Source organism: Bos indicus x Bos taurus, chromosome 19 (genome assembly GCF_003369695.1).
Source record: "Bos indicus x Bos taurus breed Angus x Brahman F1 hybrid chromosome 19, Bos_hybrid_MaternalHap_v2.0, whole genome shotgun sequence".
Lineage (NCBI taxonomy): Eukaryota > Metazoa > Chordata > Mammalia > Artiodactyla > Bovidae > Bos > Bos indicus x Bos taurus.
Genome location: NC_040094.1, coordinates 63890893 through 63907841, shown reverse-complemented (window position 1 = coordinate 63907841; position 16949 = coordinate 63890893). Strand labels below are relative to the sequence as shown.

Here is a 16949-nt window from a genome sequence, read left to right as displayed (position 1 = left end):
CCTGCCTCTGTCCTCGCCACGCTGGCAGAATGGCGACAGTTAAGAGCCTCAGATGCCCCTGAATTAAGTCCCTACCGAGTCTCTTTCATGACCAGCACAGGAGAAAGCTGTTCGGCAGCCAAACGGTGTGGTGAGTGAAGAACTTATTCGGGAGAGCAAAAATTTACGGGAAAGCACGTGAGGTCATCTTGATGAGAAATGTTTTTACAGACACGTCCACACCGGCTGTCGCTGCTGCCGGATTCGCCGGCCGCTGGCAGGCCTCTGTTGTCATGGCAACTCAGCCACTCTCTCGGGAGACACGCGGACCCGTGACGCATTAGCAGTCGGACCACTGTGGAAAATATGAAGTCCCTGGTTCTTCTGGACCCAAGTGTCCCTACCTTAGTACTAGCTGTGATGCTTTCCTGCAGGCAACCTGCTTGCCCGTCTCCCAGATCCACACGCTGACAGCCGACACCCGCCGAAGGCTGGCTCAGTCCGGTGCTAAGAGCCCGCTGGTCCCACCGCTCCAGAGGTCCCGGAACGGCCGCTGGGTCTGTCCCACCCAGTGGCCGAGAGTCCAGACTTCCGTGTGCGAGCTTCCGGGACCAGAAACTTCACCCTGTCAAGTTTTTCCGTCTGGAGAGAGCCCGTCTTTCTCTCACCAGGGAGCTGAGGGCACACATCTGCCTGATGCCCACCTAATGGGAGCTCAAGGCCACCGAACGTCATTGGAAGAGGATTTGGGGCACTTGGTAATTTTTTGAAACCTGTATCCTCTTCTAGAGGCTCAGTGGTAAAGAATCCACCTGCCAATGCAAGAGATGCAGTTCGATCCCTGGGTCGGGAAGATCCCCTAGAGGAGGGCATGGCAACCCACTCCAGTGTTCTTGCCTGGAGAATCCCAAGGACAGAGGAGCCTGCGGGCTGCAGTCCATGGGGTCACAAGAGTCTGACATGACTCAGCAACTAAACAGCAAACCCTTTTCCTGCTAAAACGCTCCCCGTTGGGCTGGCCATGGTGCTGGCTTTGTGAGTCGGTGCTGGCAGGGTCAGAGCCAAATGAACTCAATGTCAACAAAGGAAATGAACTTCCAGACTGCTGGCAATATTGCCCAGAAGCGGGGAGTTCTCTGTCCTAAGAAAGCAGAATAGGTATGAAGTGAGCTGGGCTCCTGCCAGAGGCGAGTGTGGGAACCACTGGACCACGGGCATCTTTCCCAGGACCAAGACAAGTCCCGCCAGACAAAGGACACTCGGGAGCATCAAGCGGGAAGCCCGTCCTCACGCCCAGCAGGAAGGGCAGAGGCGCAGTGGAGCCCTGGCTCTCTTCTGGGGCAGTGTTTGGGGAAATCTTTTACTTGCAAGTCTTCACTGCCCTCTTGTGGTACTTATTTTCTGGACCGATTGCAATTTTTCTCTCTTTTTTATGTTATTTAAAATAACCTTTTGTTTTGTATTGGAGTGTAGGTGCTGAACAGTGTTGTGATGGTTTCGGGGGGACGGCAAAGGGACTCAGCCACACACACACCCGTTCTGCCCCTCGCAGCCAGGCTCTCTGTAAAACTGTTCTGCGTGCTGTACAGCAGGTCCTTGTTAGCTATCCTTTAAAAACACAGCTTAGGGCAGGGGCCACAGAGGATGGGACGGTCAGATGGCATCACCGACTCAATGGACATGAGTTTGAGCAAGCTCCAGGAGACACTGAAGGACAGGGAAGCCTGGCGTGCTGCCATTCACGGGGTCGCCAAGAGTCAGACACGACTGAGCGACTGAACAATGACAAAGGCGTTTCCCAGGTGGTGCTAGTGGTAAAGAACCCGCCTACTAACAGAGGAGACACAGGAGAAGTGGGTAAAGAACCCACCTACTAACAGAGGAGACACAGGAGAAGTGGGTAAAGAACCCACCTACTAACAGGGGAGACACAGGAGAAGTGGGTAAAGAACCCGCCTACTAACAGAGGAGACACAGGAGAAGTGGGTAAAGAACCCGCCTACTAACAGAGGAGACACAGGAGAAGTGGGTAAAGAACCCGCCTACTAACAGAGGAGACACAGGAGAAGTGGGTTTGATCCCTGAGTTGGGAAGATCCCCTGGAGGAGGAAATGGCAACCCACTCCAGTATTCTTGCCTGGAGAATCCCATGGACAGAGGAGCCTGGTGGGCTATGGTCCATGGAGTCAAAAAAGAGGTGGACACAACTGAGCAACTAACACACACACATACCCCCACCCCAAACTCCCCAGCCGTCCTTCCCCATCCTTCCCACCAGCAACCAGAAGTTCGGTCTCTAGGTCTGTGTGTCTGTATCTGTTTTGTAAATAAGTTCATTTATAGAATTTCTTCTTAGATTCTGCATATAAGGGATGTCATATGCTATCCCTCCTTTGTCTGACTTACTTTACTCAGTGTGACAATGACTGACCGCATTCTGACTGGACTCTTAGCCGAGTTTAGAAATACGCCCAAGTTTACTAGAATGGCCCACAGAAGGGAAGTTCCCGTAAATACTGCAAAATGGCACAAACAAGACGGAAACGCTGCCTTCCCAGCTCTGCCTTCACAGAAGGTGACTCGTCTCTCGTGTGAGAGCCTGGCCTCACACCTGGCACAGCCTGGCACAGCGCCTGCAGGAGGTGGGCAGACACGGGAACGTGTCCTAGAATCGCCAAGGGCGTGATTTCAGGAGACAAGCCCCAACCACTGCTAGCTGTCTCTGTGTCCTGACTCCCCAGACCTCTGACTGGGCCCAGACTCTGCAAACCACGGATGCCAGGGAGGGCCGAGGGGGCCAGGTGCAGCCCCTGAGACGCACTGTGTCCGGGAAATAATGGAACGATGAGTCACGTGAGGGCAGAATTCAGCGAAACGGCCACCCCCAGGGAAATTCAACGTGTGCTAAGTGATCACAGGGTGGGAGCTCCTGAAAAACAAACAATGAAAACCCAAACCGTGGCTGGCAATAAAGCTCAGACCCCTGGGAAAGTTCCAGGCACTTCTCGCCCTCGTCAGCGGCTGCAGGACAGGTGGGTGGGTGAGGGTCATCCCTGCGCCTCCCGCGCCCTGAGGAACCTGGGCAGAGGTTTGAAACCTGACAGGCATGGAGGGAAAGACAAGAAAAATATGATCCTTCCCCCAAAAGGCTGAATATGTTTGCTCAATTACTCAATTTAAATTTTTTCTAAAATGCCTCTAATTGACAGCAGCAAGCATTCTGAAAGCGGGGCTGACTGCAATTAAATTTAGCACAAAATTTCCATAATCGTTGATTTCACCCTATCTTCACTGAGCGTTTTTTAAATTGCACCAGTTTTCAAAAAGGAGGGATCTAATTATAGCTCAGCTGGGACACCTGCTTTCAAGCCCGGCTCAGCTGCGCTGTTCTGGGCAGTTTTCTGTGCGCCCCCCGCTCCCCGCCTTGCCCCGTACTAACAGGCTGACGGGACTTGGGGGAAATGTGGCCGGGAGGACCAGCTCCAGCACTGCAGACCCCTCCCAGGCCTCAGTTTCTTCATCTGTCAAATGGACTCAAATGCCCACCGCCTCGTACTCGGGGAACTCCCCCCGCCTTGTTTGCTCAGTAGCTGCTGCACGGCTGCAGCACCCGAAGGGCCCTCCTCAGGGGCTGCAGAGGGGAGTAGGGGGACGCGGGGACCCCGGGGACAGCAGGTCCCCAGCCGCCCCGCCCGCAGGGGGTGTGCTGACACCGAGGACCTGCCCATCGCCACACCCTTCAGGCTTCTGAAACCTCAAAGAGTACTTTCCCTTCCCCATTTCCAGTCACCCGGGTCACTAATCTCTTGAAGCGCTTTCAGGGGCGCACCTGTAGTGCCAGGGACGCGTTCTGGATGAGAAAATGAGCAGGGCCATCTGTGGGATGTTTTCTTCGAGTGGCGTGTCTGAAAGACTATCTGCGGATTCTAGCTTAGTGCAGGGAGTGAGGGCTTTCCTTGCAAATTTTGTTCCTGGGTGTCTGAGCGTTTACATTTTCCACTCGCTTCAGATATGAATATGCTGTAACCATCTCGGGCTGAGTTTAATTATTAACGAGAGCAATCCACTGGGAACACAGCTGGCCCCTAAACAGCTCCTCCCAAAGACAGCGGTGTTCTCAGAAATGACAATAGACCAGATTTTTAAAATAATTTACATTCAAGTTGCAAAGTTCCCTTGGATCCTTCGGTAACAGAATGGCTGATGAGGCTACAACAATGAAGTGACTTGGGAAGAAATGCGGCAAAAAATGAAACAGAGCAGTGGTATTAATAAAGCCGGGTGTGGCTTCCCTGGAGGCTCAGAGGTTAAAGCATCTGCTTGCGATGTGGGAGACCCGGGTTCAATCCCTGGGTCGGGAAGATCCCCTGGAGAAGGATATGGCAACCCACTCCAGTATTCTTGCTTGGAGAATCCCACGGACGGAGGAGCCTGGTAAGCTACAGTCCACGGGGTCGGACATGACTGAACGACTTCACTTAAGATCGCAACGGGACGACTCCGGCCTGTGACACATTTCCAGCAGTCTTCCTGATCGGCGCACACCACGCCGACTGCCTGCTGACAGAGGTGTGTGCCTCAACCAGGGTGAACTGGGTCTGGAGGTGTGATCAGAGACACACATGAACAGAAACGAAGGAAAACGCGCCGTCGGCTTAAAGACGCACTCCTTCCGCCGCGCGGCCTTCCAGCCTGGCCGGAACTCGTCTGGAATCACTCACAGGCGAGGCCGCGGTCTCCCGGGTGGAATCCTAAAGGCACCTGATCGGCAATGGGGATGGCGGGCGTGCGCTGGGTCACACATGAGCGTGTCCTCGCTGGGACACCATGGCCGCTTGGACAGGACACACCGCGCATCCCTCAGAGCAGGGGTGCGGCAGGGCCTCGGTGTGGAGGGCACAGGAGCCCGGGTGACGGCTCTTGTAGAGGGCACGGCGGAAGGACAGGGCGGAGGACCCACTGCCTCTACGGAGTGTCACGACACCCCTGGGGGACGGGGAGGGAGAGCTGCGAGGTGAGGAAGAGCAGGGCCAGGCGCCCAGGGGGCAGCACCGGGAGGGGGGTCACGGCCACAGACGGGGCGGGGGGTGGGGGAGATGGGGGAGGGGTCAGGGGCACAGACGGGGGGCGGGGGGAACGGGGGGACGGGGGTCACAGAGGGGGCGGGGGGGGGCGATGGGGGAGGGGGTCATGGGCACAGACGAGGCAGGGGGGGCGTGGGATGGGGGAAGGGGTCATGGGCACAGACGAGGTGGCAGGGGTGGGGGGGATGGGGGGGTGGTGGGATGGGGAAGGGGTCATGGGCACAGACGAGGCGGGGGGGGCGTGGGATGGGGGAAGGGGTCATGGGCACAGACGAGGTGGCAGGGGTGGGGGGGACGGGGGGGCGGGGGGTCATGGGCACAGACGAGGTGGCAGGGGTGGGGGGGATGGGGGGGCGGGGGGTCACAGATGAGGCGAGGCAGGGAACAGGGCACGGGACTCACAGATGGGGCCAGACGGGGGTGGGGTGTGTGTGGGGGACTGGGGCAGCGCTCAGGGCTCCCGGCTGCAGGCCTGGGGACCAGCCCTTCCCCTGAAGAACTGTGTCACACCAGGGGCCAAGACCCTCTCTCTTCCTCCTCTGGCGTCTGTGTGGCCGGACATGGCTCAAGGCAACAGCTCCGTGACACTCAGACATTCATGGTTCCTTCTGCCTTCCCCGACCCACAGGGCGGGTGCTGGCAGGGAGGAGCCCTGGTTAACTGAGTGACTTTGAACCAACAGCCAGTTGCTGTTTAGTTGCTAACTCGCGTCTGACTCTGTGTGACCTCATGGACTGTAGCCCACCAGGCTCCTCTGCCCATGGGATTCTCTAGGTGAGAACACTGGAGTGGGCTGCCATTTCCTCCACCAGGGGATCTTCACGACCCAGGGATCGAACTTGGGTCTCCTGTGTTGCATGGGCAGGCAGATTCTTTACCACTGAACCACCTGGAAAGCCCTAACAGAAGCCCTAATAGCCAGTTACCAGTCGCTTTATACACAGATACCTGCTATTTGTAAAAGAAAATAAAACCAAACCCACTTACCACCAAAACTATGTGTAACAAAATGTACTTCTTGATGATCCAGAAGGCTCCTCAGTATCTTGAAGAGCCCAAGGTTACTGGCAAGAAACAAACCTGTCAAGCAGCTGATTAGCCGAGTTCCTGCTGACCGAATGCCAGCTAACCAGTACTTCTGTTCACCTTGAACTTCTCCCTAAAATAACCCATCATGATTGGATAACTTGACTTTTTCAAGTACTAGTGTGAGCAAAACAAGTGAGACCATCTTGTCAGAGAATTCTATGCAGGCAGCCATGGGATTAATTCTTCAAGTTCACACGGGGTGGTGGTGGGGGGTGGTCAGCTGCTGGGAGAAAATGTGAGGGGGTGCTTCTCTGAGCCGGAAGTCCACAGCCTGCAAGGGTCACAACAGCCCTGCCCCTGGGCAGAGAGGACAGCAGAGACAAAAGGATGAGGCTGTGTGTTCAGAAGGCTTTGCCTACTAGACAGGATACTGGGCAGCGTGTGAATGTCACATCACTTTCACAGGTCTGGACTGACTGTCGTCTATACATCTTATAATCATGGCCCTGTACATCTGTAATTAAAGATCTCCTTATAGTCATTCTCAAAACAGGCCATTTTACTCCAATCCCCAAAAGCTCTATTTTAGACTAGAGATCTTAATCCACATCCAGGTTGAAGGGAACAAGAGAAACAAAACTGTCCTTACTGAGATCCTGGTGTTGGAATAACCGTGGAGGAAATGTAAGCCTGAGTGTCTCCTGCACTTTCCTGATGGAGCAGCATGTCTCTGCTTGAGTCCTTGAGGCACCAAGGTCTCCAGATTGGCTGAGATGCCTTGAAACGAACATGGCATGGCTTTAGAAGGGTCCTAACATCCGCTGAATCATCGAAAAAGCAAGAGAGTTCCAGAAAAACATCTATTTCTGCTTTATTGACTATGCCAAAGCCTTTGACTGTGTGGATCACAATAAACTGTGGAAAATTCTGAAAGAGATGGGAATACCAGACCACTGACCTGCCTCTTGAGAAACCTATATGCAGGTCAGGAAGCAACAGTGAGAACTGGACATGGAACAACAGACTGGTTCCAAATAGGAAAAGGAGTACGTCAAGGCTGTATATTGTCACCCTGCTTATTTAACTTATATGCAGAGTACATCATGACAAACGCTGGGCTGGATGAAGCACAAGCTGGAATCAAGACTGCTGGGAGAAATATCAATAACCTCAGATATGCAGATGACACCACCCTTATGGCAGAAAGTGAAGAAGAACTCAAAGGCCTCTTGATGAAAGTGAAAGAGGAGAGTGAAAAAGTTGGCTTAAAGGTCAGCATTCAGAAAACTAAGATCATGGCATCTAGTCCCATCACTTCATGGGAAAAAGATGGAGAAACAGTGGAAACAGTATCAGACTTTATTTTTCTGGGCTCCAAAATCACTGCCGATGGTGATTGCAGCCATGAAATTAAAAGATGCTTACTCCTTGGAAGGAAAGTTATGACCAACTCAGACAGCATATTCAAAAGCAGAGGCATTACTTTGCCAACAAAGGTCTGTCTAGTCAAGGCTATGGTTTTTCCAGTAGTCATGTATGGATGTGACAGTTGGACTACAAAGAAAGCTGAGCGCTGAAGAATTGATGCTTTTAAACTGTGGTGTTGGAGAAGATGCTTGAGAGTTCCTTGGACTGCAAGGAGATCCAACCAGTCCATCCTAAAGGAGATCAGCCCTGGGTGTTCTTTGGAAGGACGGATACTGAGGCTGAAACTCCAATACTTTGGCCACCTCATACGAAGAGCTGACTTATTGGAAAAGACTCTGATGCTGGGAGGGATTGGGAGCAGGAGGAGAAGGGGACGACAGAGGATGAGTGGCTGGATGGCATCACCAACTCGATGGACGTGAGTTTGGGTGAACTCCGGGAGTTGGTGATGGACAGGGAGGCCTGGCATGCTGCGATTCATGGGGTCGCAAAGAGTCGTACATGACTGAGTGACTGAACTGACTGACTGACCTCTCTGTTCATTTCCAAGGCAAACCATTCAATATCACAGTAATCCAAGTCTATGCCCCAACCAGGAACGCTGAAGAAGCTGAAGTTGAATGGTTCTATGAAGACCAACAAGACCTTTTAGAACTAACACCCAGAAAAGATGTTCTTCTCATTATAGGGGACTGGAATGCAAAAGTAGGAAGTCAAGAAACACCTGGAGTAACAGGCAAATTTGGCCTTGGAGTACAGAATGAAGCAGGGCAAAGGCTAATAGAGTTTTTCCAAGAGAATGCACTGGTCATAGCAAACACCCTCTTCCAACAACACAAGAGAAGACTCTACACATGGAATCACCAGATGGCCAACACTGAAATCAGACTGATTATATTCTTTGCAGCCAAAGATGGAGAAGCTCTATATAGTCAGCAAAAAAAAAAAAACTGACCAGGCCTGACTGTGGCTCAGATCATGAACTCCTTATTGACAAATTCAGACTTAAATTGAAGAAAGTGGGGAAGACCACTAGATCATTCAGGTATGACCTAAATCAAATCCCTTATGATTATACAGTGGAAGTGAGAAATAGATTTAAGGGACTAGATCTGATAGAGTGCCTGATGAACTATGGACTGAGGTTTGTGACATTGTACAGGAGACAGGGATCAAGACCATCCCCATGGAAAAGAAATGCAAAAAAGAAAAATGGCTGTCTGGGGAGGCCTATTTAGCTGTGAAAAGAAGAGAAGCAAAAAGCAAAGGAGAAAAGGAAAGATATAAGCATCTGAATGCAGAGTTCCAAAGAATAGCAAGGAGAGATAAGAAAGCCTTCCTTAGCGATCAGTGCAAAGAAATAGAGCAAAATAATACAATGGGAAAGACTAGAGGTGTCTTCAAGATGATTACAGATACCAAGGGAATGTTTCATGCCAAGATGGGCACAATAAAGGACAGAAATGGTATGGCCCTAACAGAAGCAGAAGATATTAAGAAGAAGTGGCAAGAATACACAGAAGAACTGTACAAAGAACGGTACAAAAAAGATCTGCATGACCCAGATAATCACGATACTTTGATCACTCACCTAGAGATAGACATCCCGGAATGTGAAGTGAAGTGGGCCTTAGAAAGCATCACTACAAACAAAGCCAGTGGAGGTGATGCAATTCCAGTGGAGCTATTTCAAATCCTGAAAGATGATGCTGTGAAAGTGCTGCACTCAATATGCCAGCAAATTTGGAAAACTCAGCAGTGGCCACAGGACTGGAAAAGGTCAGTTTTCATTCCAATCCCAAAGAAAAGCAATGCCAAAGAATGCTCAAACTACCACACAACTGCACTCATCTCACACACTAGTAAAGTAATGCTCAAAATTCTCCAAACCAGGCTTTAGCAATACGTGAACCGTGAACTTCCTGATGTTCAAGCTGGTTTTAGAAAAGGCAGAGGAACCAGAGATCAAATTGCCAACATCTGCTGGATCATTGAAAAAGCAAGAGAGTTCCAGAAAAACATCTATTTCTGCTTTATTGACTATGCCAAAGCCTTTGACTGTGTGGATCACGATAAACTGTGGAAAATTCTGAAAGAGATGGGAATACCAGACCATCTGACTTGCCTCTTGAGAAATCTGTATGCACGTCAGGAAGCAACAGTTAGAACTGGACATGGAACAACAGACTGGTTCCAAATAGGAAAAGGAGTACATCAAGGCTGTATATTGTCACCCTGCTTATTTAACTTCTATGCAGAGTACATCATGAGAAACGCTGGGCTGGAAGAAGCACAAGCTGGAATCAAGATTGCTGGGAGAAATATCAAGAACCTCAGATATGCAGATGACACCACCCTTATGGCAGAAAGTGAAGAGGAACTCAAAAGCCTCTTGATGAAAGTGAAAGTAGAGAGTGAAAAAGTTGGCTTAAAACTCAACATTCAGAAAACTAAGATCATGGCATCTGGTCCCATCACTTCATGGGAAATAGATGGGGAAACGGTGGAAATAGTGGCTGACTTTATTTTGGGGGGCTTCAAAATCACTGCAGATGGTGATTGCAGCTATGAAATTAAAAGACCCTTACCCCTTGGAAGGAAAGTTATGACCAACTCAGACAGCATATTCAAAAGCAGAGACATTACTTTGCCAACAAAGGTCTGTCTAGTCAAGGCTATGGTTTTTCCAGTGGTCATGTATGGATGTGAGAGTTGGACTACAAAGAAAGCTGAGTGCCGAAGAATTGATGCTTTTAAACTGTGGTGTTGGAGAAGACTCTTGAGAGTCCCTTGGACTGCAAGGAGATCCAGTCAGTCCATCCTAAAGGGGATCAGTCCTGGGTGTTCATTGGAAGGCCTGATGTTGAGGCTGAAGCTCCAGTGCTTTGGCCACCTGATGCAAAGAGCTGACTCATTTGAAAAGACCCTGATGCTGGGAAAGATTGAAGGCAGAAGGAGAAGGGGATGACAGAGGATGAGATGGCTGGATGGCATCACCGACTCTATGGGCATGAATCTGGGTGAACTCTGGGAGTTGGTGATGGACAGGGAGGCCTGGCATGCTGTGGTCCATGGGGTTGCAAATAGTCGGACAGGACTGAGCAACTAACCTGAACTGAACTGAACCTCCTGCCTCCACCTGGAATAGGAGGCGAAAATCCTCCAGCAGAGACGCTTCTATACAGTTGCCATGCAGTCACTGGGCAGTTATTCTTAGACTTAAATGGACCCGGAAAGAACTCTAAGCTGTTTCAAGCTTGGATATAACAAAACAGCCCAAATTGCTTTAAAAAAAAATCAAAGGAAAGGCTTATGCAGTGACTCAGCCAGTTCCAGAGTTGGAGGGAACCTGCCTGGGCCGCAGCCCAGATTGGGGTGGGGATTGGGAGGACGCACATCCCCTGCTCAAGGTGGAGAAGGTCAGTGTAGGAGCCCAAACGCCAGTGAGCTGGTTTTCAATGACCGCTGAAGGCACGCCAGCTGCTGAACTTGCTGAGCTCCTGGTCTGAGGCTTTGCGGCCGCATCTGTTGGTCTGATGCCCAGGGAAGGGGCACCACCGAGGCCCAGGTCTTCAGTGGAAAGGAGGTCTCATCCGTGGAAACAAAAGCCATCGCTGCAAGTGAAGCCAAGCCCCAAGCTCCTGGCCGCAGGCTCCTGGGCCCGTCTTGGGCCTGCAGCCCTGAGGCCCCGCCCCTGCCGAGCGAGCCACGCCGCCTCAGCAGTGAGGCCGGGTCGGCCTCCCCAGGGCTGGAGGAAGAACCCTGCCATGGCCACAGTCAGCCCTGCCCAGCTGGGTCAGCTGCGGGGTGGGGGCTGGGAGCAGGCTGCTTGCCTTCTGTGAGGTCAGGACGTTACCCGCATGCTGGGGAGTCAGGGGCAGGTTCCCACCCCTGTTCATGCTCGCGGTGTCCTCGGGAGCCAGGGTCCCATCTGAAGTCTGTCTTTTTTAAAAAAGAAATTTCATTTATTTTTCTCTGTGCTGGGTCTTTGCTTGAGAACTTTCTCTGGTTCCAGCGAGCGGGGGCTGCTCCCCAGCTGTGGGCGGGGGCTCAGGCTCAGCAGGTGTGGCTCCCGGGCTTAGCTGCTCCACAGCTCATGGGATCCTCCCAGAGCAGGAATCCTCCCCGCACTGGCAGGCGGATTCTTAGCCACTGGGCCACCAGGGGAGCCCCCGTCTGAAGCCTCGATCCCCCCAGGTGGTACTTGGCACTAAGGAGATGCAGCATTCACTGGATAGAAATTTCCAGAATTCCCCCTTTCTAAGAAAGGAGCTGGTCCATCCCCAGGCATGACCACGCTCATCGCACGAGTCAGTTTGTTCACCCAAGTGCTCGAGGCGCCTGGCTGTGTAAACGGAGGCAGACCCTGGGCTACAGAGCAGACTTGGCTCTGACAGCTTCCCTCATCAGACACGAGCTCAGGCACCCTCCCTGGATGTGGGCAAGTGACCAGGAGACATGGATTCCTTGTGGGGCCTGAAGTTTAGATTCCAAAGCCTTCACGGCAGGACCCGAGGCTCCTCTCTGGATCTACGTGGAGATGACACACAGACAGCTGTGCCCAGCAAGGGAGCAAGGGAGCCGGGGGAACGCCGGGGCAGTTTAAAGGGCTGGAGGGCGATGTAAGGTAGGGGCGGGGGTTGACGAGCCCGAGACACAGGGGAGGGCCTTTACCACAGAGCACAGGCAAGTTCTGAGGCGGGTGTAGCCCATGGCGCACTCCTGAAAACAGGCTGCGGTACAGTCACATAACTGCATGCCCTCCCCCCACCCAGAGTACTAGAAATCCTGTGCAGCGTCCTTCAGAGTCTGCTCTGCTGAGGAGCAGTGTTAATCTCTGTTGATGATGCTCAAACAGAGGTGAGAAAATGATTTCCAACACCGAACCTCATCCCATTTCAATTTCAGGCTCTGCCTCTAAGAGCTGACGTGCAAAGAGGAAAACAAAATCTCTTTTTACTGATGTGCATTTTATAGATTTACCCCACTGTTAACATCACACAGTTCAGAAAGTAATTAAGGAAGCCATTTGGGGGAAAAAAGCAGAGTCCATAATGAGGCCCATAGATTTTCTGTTTTGTGTCCAAAAGGTCATCTGAAGTACTCAGGTTTCCATGGTAACACTGGCAGGCCTGATCAAATCAACACACAGCTACACTTTGTTGGGGGTCTCCAATGAACCATTTTTCCCCCCATCTGAAGAATATCCTGAATTAGCTAAAGTCCTCAAAGACGATGGAGGCTTTTGGAAAATCCAGTTTCAACAGCAGTAAACAGAAGAATGCCTGCTTTCTTTCCACAGACAATCTAGCAACTGAGTCTCAAGTGCAGTGATTTAAACGTCTTAACTCTCATCATAACTGGATCACATTCTGTTAATCAGTAACAAAGATAATCTCAAAATGTTTCCCCAGGATAAATAAAAGCCGACACACCTGTGATCCTCAGGCGTCTGCAGTCTCTGGGGTGATCCTGCAAGTGGTGTGTCGGCCTCTACTACAGACCTGCAGGGCGCCCTCCCGGCCCAGTCCTCCATGCTCCTGAGGGCACCCAGGCCCTACCTGCAAGTGTCTGCCATCAGCAGCCTCTTAACCAAATGTCAGTGATCAGTGACCAGTGACATAAAGAAGGCTGAACCCAGCAGAATTGATGCTTTAAAACTGTGGTGCTGGAGAAGACTCTTGAGAGTCACCTGGACAGCAAGGAGATCCAACCAGTCCATCTTAAAGTAAATCAACCCTGAATATTCATTGGAAGGACTGAGGCTACAGCTAAAGCTGCAATATGTTGGCCACCTGATGCGAAGAGCTGACTCACTGGAAAAGGCCCTGATGCTGGGGAAGATTGAGGGCGGGAGGAGAAGGGGACGACAGAGGATGAGACGGTTGGATGGCATCACCGACTCAATGGACCTGAATTTGAGCAAGCTCCTGGAGATGGTGAAGGACAGAGGAGCCTGGCGTGCTACGGTCCATGGGGTCGCAAAGAGCCGGACACGACTGAGCAACTGAAAACAACATTAGTGACGGAGCACTGTGAATGTTTGTGTTTCATACCCTTCAGAACCTTCTAACTGGCAGGTACGACCTGTGCGCTTCTTCGGGACGGAATACATTTGGGAGAAGAAACAACAGCGGGAGGAGGGACCCAAGGGCGCCAGCCGTGCAGGGTCTCTGTGCCGCATGTGTGTGCACCTCGGAATTTCTTTAGGGCTTGGGAATTGCCCGAGGAAGGGGAAGCTTCACAAGGTCATGAATCAGGTACGTGTGTGAGTGCTCGGTCACTCAACTGTGTCTGACTCTTTGCAACCCCGCGGACTGTAGCCTGCCAGACTCCTCTGTCCACGGGATTCTCCAGGCAAGAATACTGGAGTGGGCTGCCATGCCCTCCTCCAGGGGGTCTTCCTGACCCAGGGATCACACCTGAGTCTCCTGTACTGCAGGCGTATCTTTCTGTCTGAGCCACCAGGGAAGCCCAAGAATACTGAAGTGGGCTGCCATGCCCTCCTCCAGGAATCTTCCTGACCCAGGGATTGAACCCCTGTCTCCTGCACTGCAGGCAGATTCTTTACCATCTGAGCCCCCAGGGAAGCCCCCATGAGACTGGTGCAGAGACACAATCAGCTACTACATGGGTTCTTTGAACAACCAACACACAGGTGATTGGAGAAATGGCAAGAAATGGAAAGCTGTGACTTGGAGCGTAAGGCAGGTGCTTGGAGCAGAAACTGCATTAAGAGCTGAGACGTCAGGTGAGGAGAGAGAAGCAGGGGTGAAGGGGGGAGGAAGAGGTGACACCACTGGGGCAGAAGGCTGTGCGCACCCGGGTGTGGACAGGGAGCTCCCATTCCTAGAGATATGCAGAGAAAAGGGAGATGCTGGCCCAACAGTCACACCCAAGGACGCTGCCGCCTGGAGAAGCCTAGGACCTGCCCATCTCCCCCTGATGCCAGACTGACTCCCCACGCAGGAACCAGCCCCCTCTCTGCAGGGCTGTTCCCAATCTCCATGCTCTACGGATAACAGCCTGCAAAGCAAGGCGATGACGCAACATCCACGCCTTTAGATAAGGACAAAGATTAACATTTACGTGACTTTTGCCTTCCAGCCCAATGACCACAAAAATCTGGCCCTTCCTGGAGTGAAACTTTCTGAATAGAAAGATGGTTCACTCATGCTCTGGTCTCACCTCGAATTTCTGCCTGAGCTCCACGTTGCCTTCCTCGTCGCCTTCGGGGATCGGCACGTTGTAGTACTCGCCCTCCTCTTGGTTCAGCAGCTTGTACCTTCAGAGACACGGGGCAGAGGAGGGTGAGACCATGCTGGCACCACTGGGTTCAACAAGTCCCCCCACCCCCAGGCTCCAGTCCAGCTGGTTCTGAAATGCGTTCACTGGGGAGCCAGGACCCAGGAAACTTCACACGCAGTGGTCACTCTGGACTTAAGCCAGCTCGTCTCCTGAATCTCTGAAAGTGCTAATGTTTTCAGACAATTCACTTTTGGCTCACACAGACACACTCAGCCTTCCTCACCATCCGCTGGCCGGCATCTTCATCAGCTCCGAGACCCCAAAGGAAAGGGACCCCATGAAGTCGTTCCGTGTGGTTCGATCCCAGTCCCAGATTTCCACGGACAGTCGCCGGTCTTTATCAGAAGGTTTTAATTTGCTACCAAAGAACACATACACAGATACAGGGTTATCTTTACTGTGGTTTAAGGGATGATACCACATGCTCGAGATCTGAACTTGAGATTAAAAAAATAGTATATTCAATTCTCTTCCTGTGGTTCTCCATCATCAACAAAGTGCCAGCCCTTCGGTAACCAAAGCTCTAGACAAGAGGTTAGCAAACCATGAGCCATGGGCAAGTCAGGCCCACTGCTTGTGTGTGTAAATAAAGTTTTATTGAAACAGTCACGGCTGTTTGTCTGGACACATTTGGCTATGGCAGCTCTGAATCTAGAACAGTACCTGCAACAGAGACTGGATGACCCATAAGGCCTAAACCATTTACTGTCCAGCCCTTCCCAGAGCAAGGCTGGACAGCCTCTGGTCTATACCCTAGACAGCTACGTCTGGGTGTGACAGACAAGCTGCTTCCTGCATTCTCATTCGCAGAGAGGGCCCCTTGCTTATGCTCAGCTGTGCTCAGAGCTTTCTTGCTCTTGACTTACTCAGGCCTCCACTCCCCAACCTTTCCTCCCTTCTTTCCCCTCTCCCATCTCTGTCTCCAAAATCTTTTCACTCCTTTCAGGCCCACATTAAATGTCGCCTTCCCCAGAAAGTCTTCCCTGCTTAGATGGAAAGATAACCTTCCCATTTCAGTGGCAACATCGGCTTCGATGGTTACTCACTTATTCCATGTTTTAAAAACTATTGTTTAAACTCTTACCTACAGCCTTACCTACCTCTTACCTACAGCCTCCTCTAACCGCCCCCCCTCAAAAAACCGAAGTCCGCCAAGAGGGAGGACTTGATTCTACATCTGAAATGTGAGAGAATTTTTTACACAGGAGTTACTGATGGTCACTTGGGGTATCGTGTATAAGTCTTGGTAAACTGAGTTTCTATCCAGCGACCAGTTTCTATCCGTCTCTAGCAGCTGTGGGAGGAGAGCCTAGGGATGAATAGATGTCTAAAGACGTTTATGACAAGCCCAGCTCATCGCTGCTCAGAACATGGAGGAGGAGGGGGTTCAGCTCACAACGTGAAGGACTCGTCCCACCGGGGGTTCAGCGTCGAGCGGATGGTCTTGGTTTTCTGTTTGCTCTCGTTCTTGGGGTCAGGAATAAGCTTCAGCTTCACGTAAGGATCTGAAAGCCCATTTGGATCCATAGGGATTAGGTTTTTCGCATCTCGTACTGTGAAGAGAGAAGAAGAAAGATCCCAGGTTACAAAAGGAGGACAGACCTACACTGCTGAGCGTCCTGCATCAGGACCCGGCCGATCGAGAGGCATCATGACGGTGTTGAAGCGGGGGCTGTGGCTCTGACCCTCACCACGAGAGAAGCTGCCCGCTGCCACTGCCCACCACAGGCAGTGGGCCTGGGGGACCCAGCGGCCAAGCCTGGAGACTCAGCACTGGCCCGGTCTGGCAGCATCGGTGGCACCGGGGTTGCTGCCCAAACCTGGGGAAGCAGAACCTGCATCCTAACACCCTCCCCACCACCACCCCAGCCAGGAGAGCTGGTCCGCCTCCCGCCTAAGCAGCCAGCAGGCTAGCCCGCACACGGCGCCACTGGAACCCCCACAAGAGTCGTCTCTTTCCTTTGTAGAGCTGGTGGCTTCTAGCCCGCTGTGCATGAGGACTGCACGGGAGGGGGGCTGACCCAGGGGGAAGACTCAGGAGCCTTTCCCAAGACCCTGGGTGGCCCCAGTGCCCATTCGAGATGGAGAAGCAAATGGAAACTAAATGGAGACAAGGCCATG

The 16949-nt window shown here is 52.0% G+C and overlaps 1 protein-coding gene across 3 annotated transcripts in view; it reads right to left on the bottom strand.

The window, feature by feature from the left end:
• Nucleotides 1–16949, bottom strand: part of PRKCA (protein kinase C alpha) — a 300566-nt gene that overhangs the window by 45190 nt on the left and 238427 nt on the right. For all 3 annotated transcript variants that reach the window (XM_027519238.1, XM_027519237.1, XM_027519239.1), the window contains exons 6-8: nucleotides 16225–16381; nucleotides 15052–15186; nucleotides 14709–14805 (exon numbers count right to left, since the gene is read on the bottom strand). In XM_027519238.1, the coding sequence (XP_027375039.1) occupies nucleotides 14709–14805; nucleotides 15052–15186; nucleotides 16225–16381 (389 nt within the window). The remainder of the gene's footprint in view (nucleotides 1–14708; nucleotides 14806–15051; nucleotides 15187–16224; nucleotides 16382–16949) is intronic.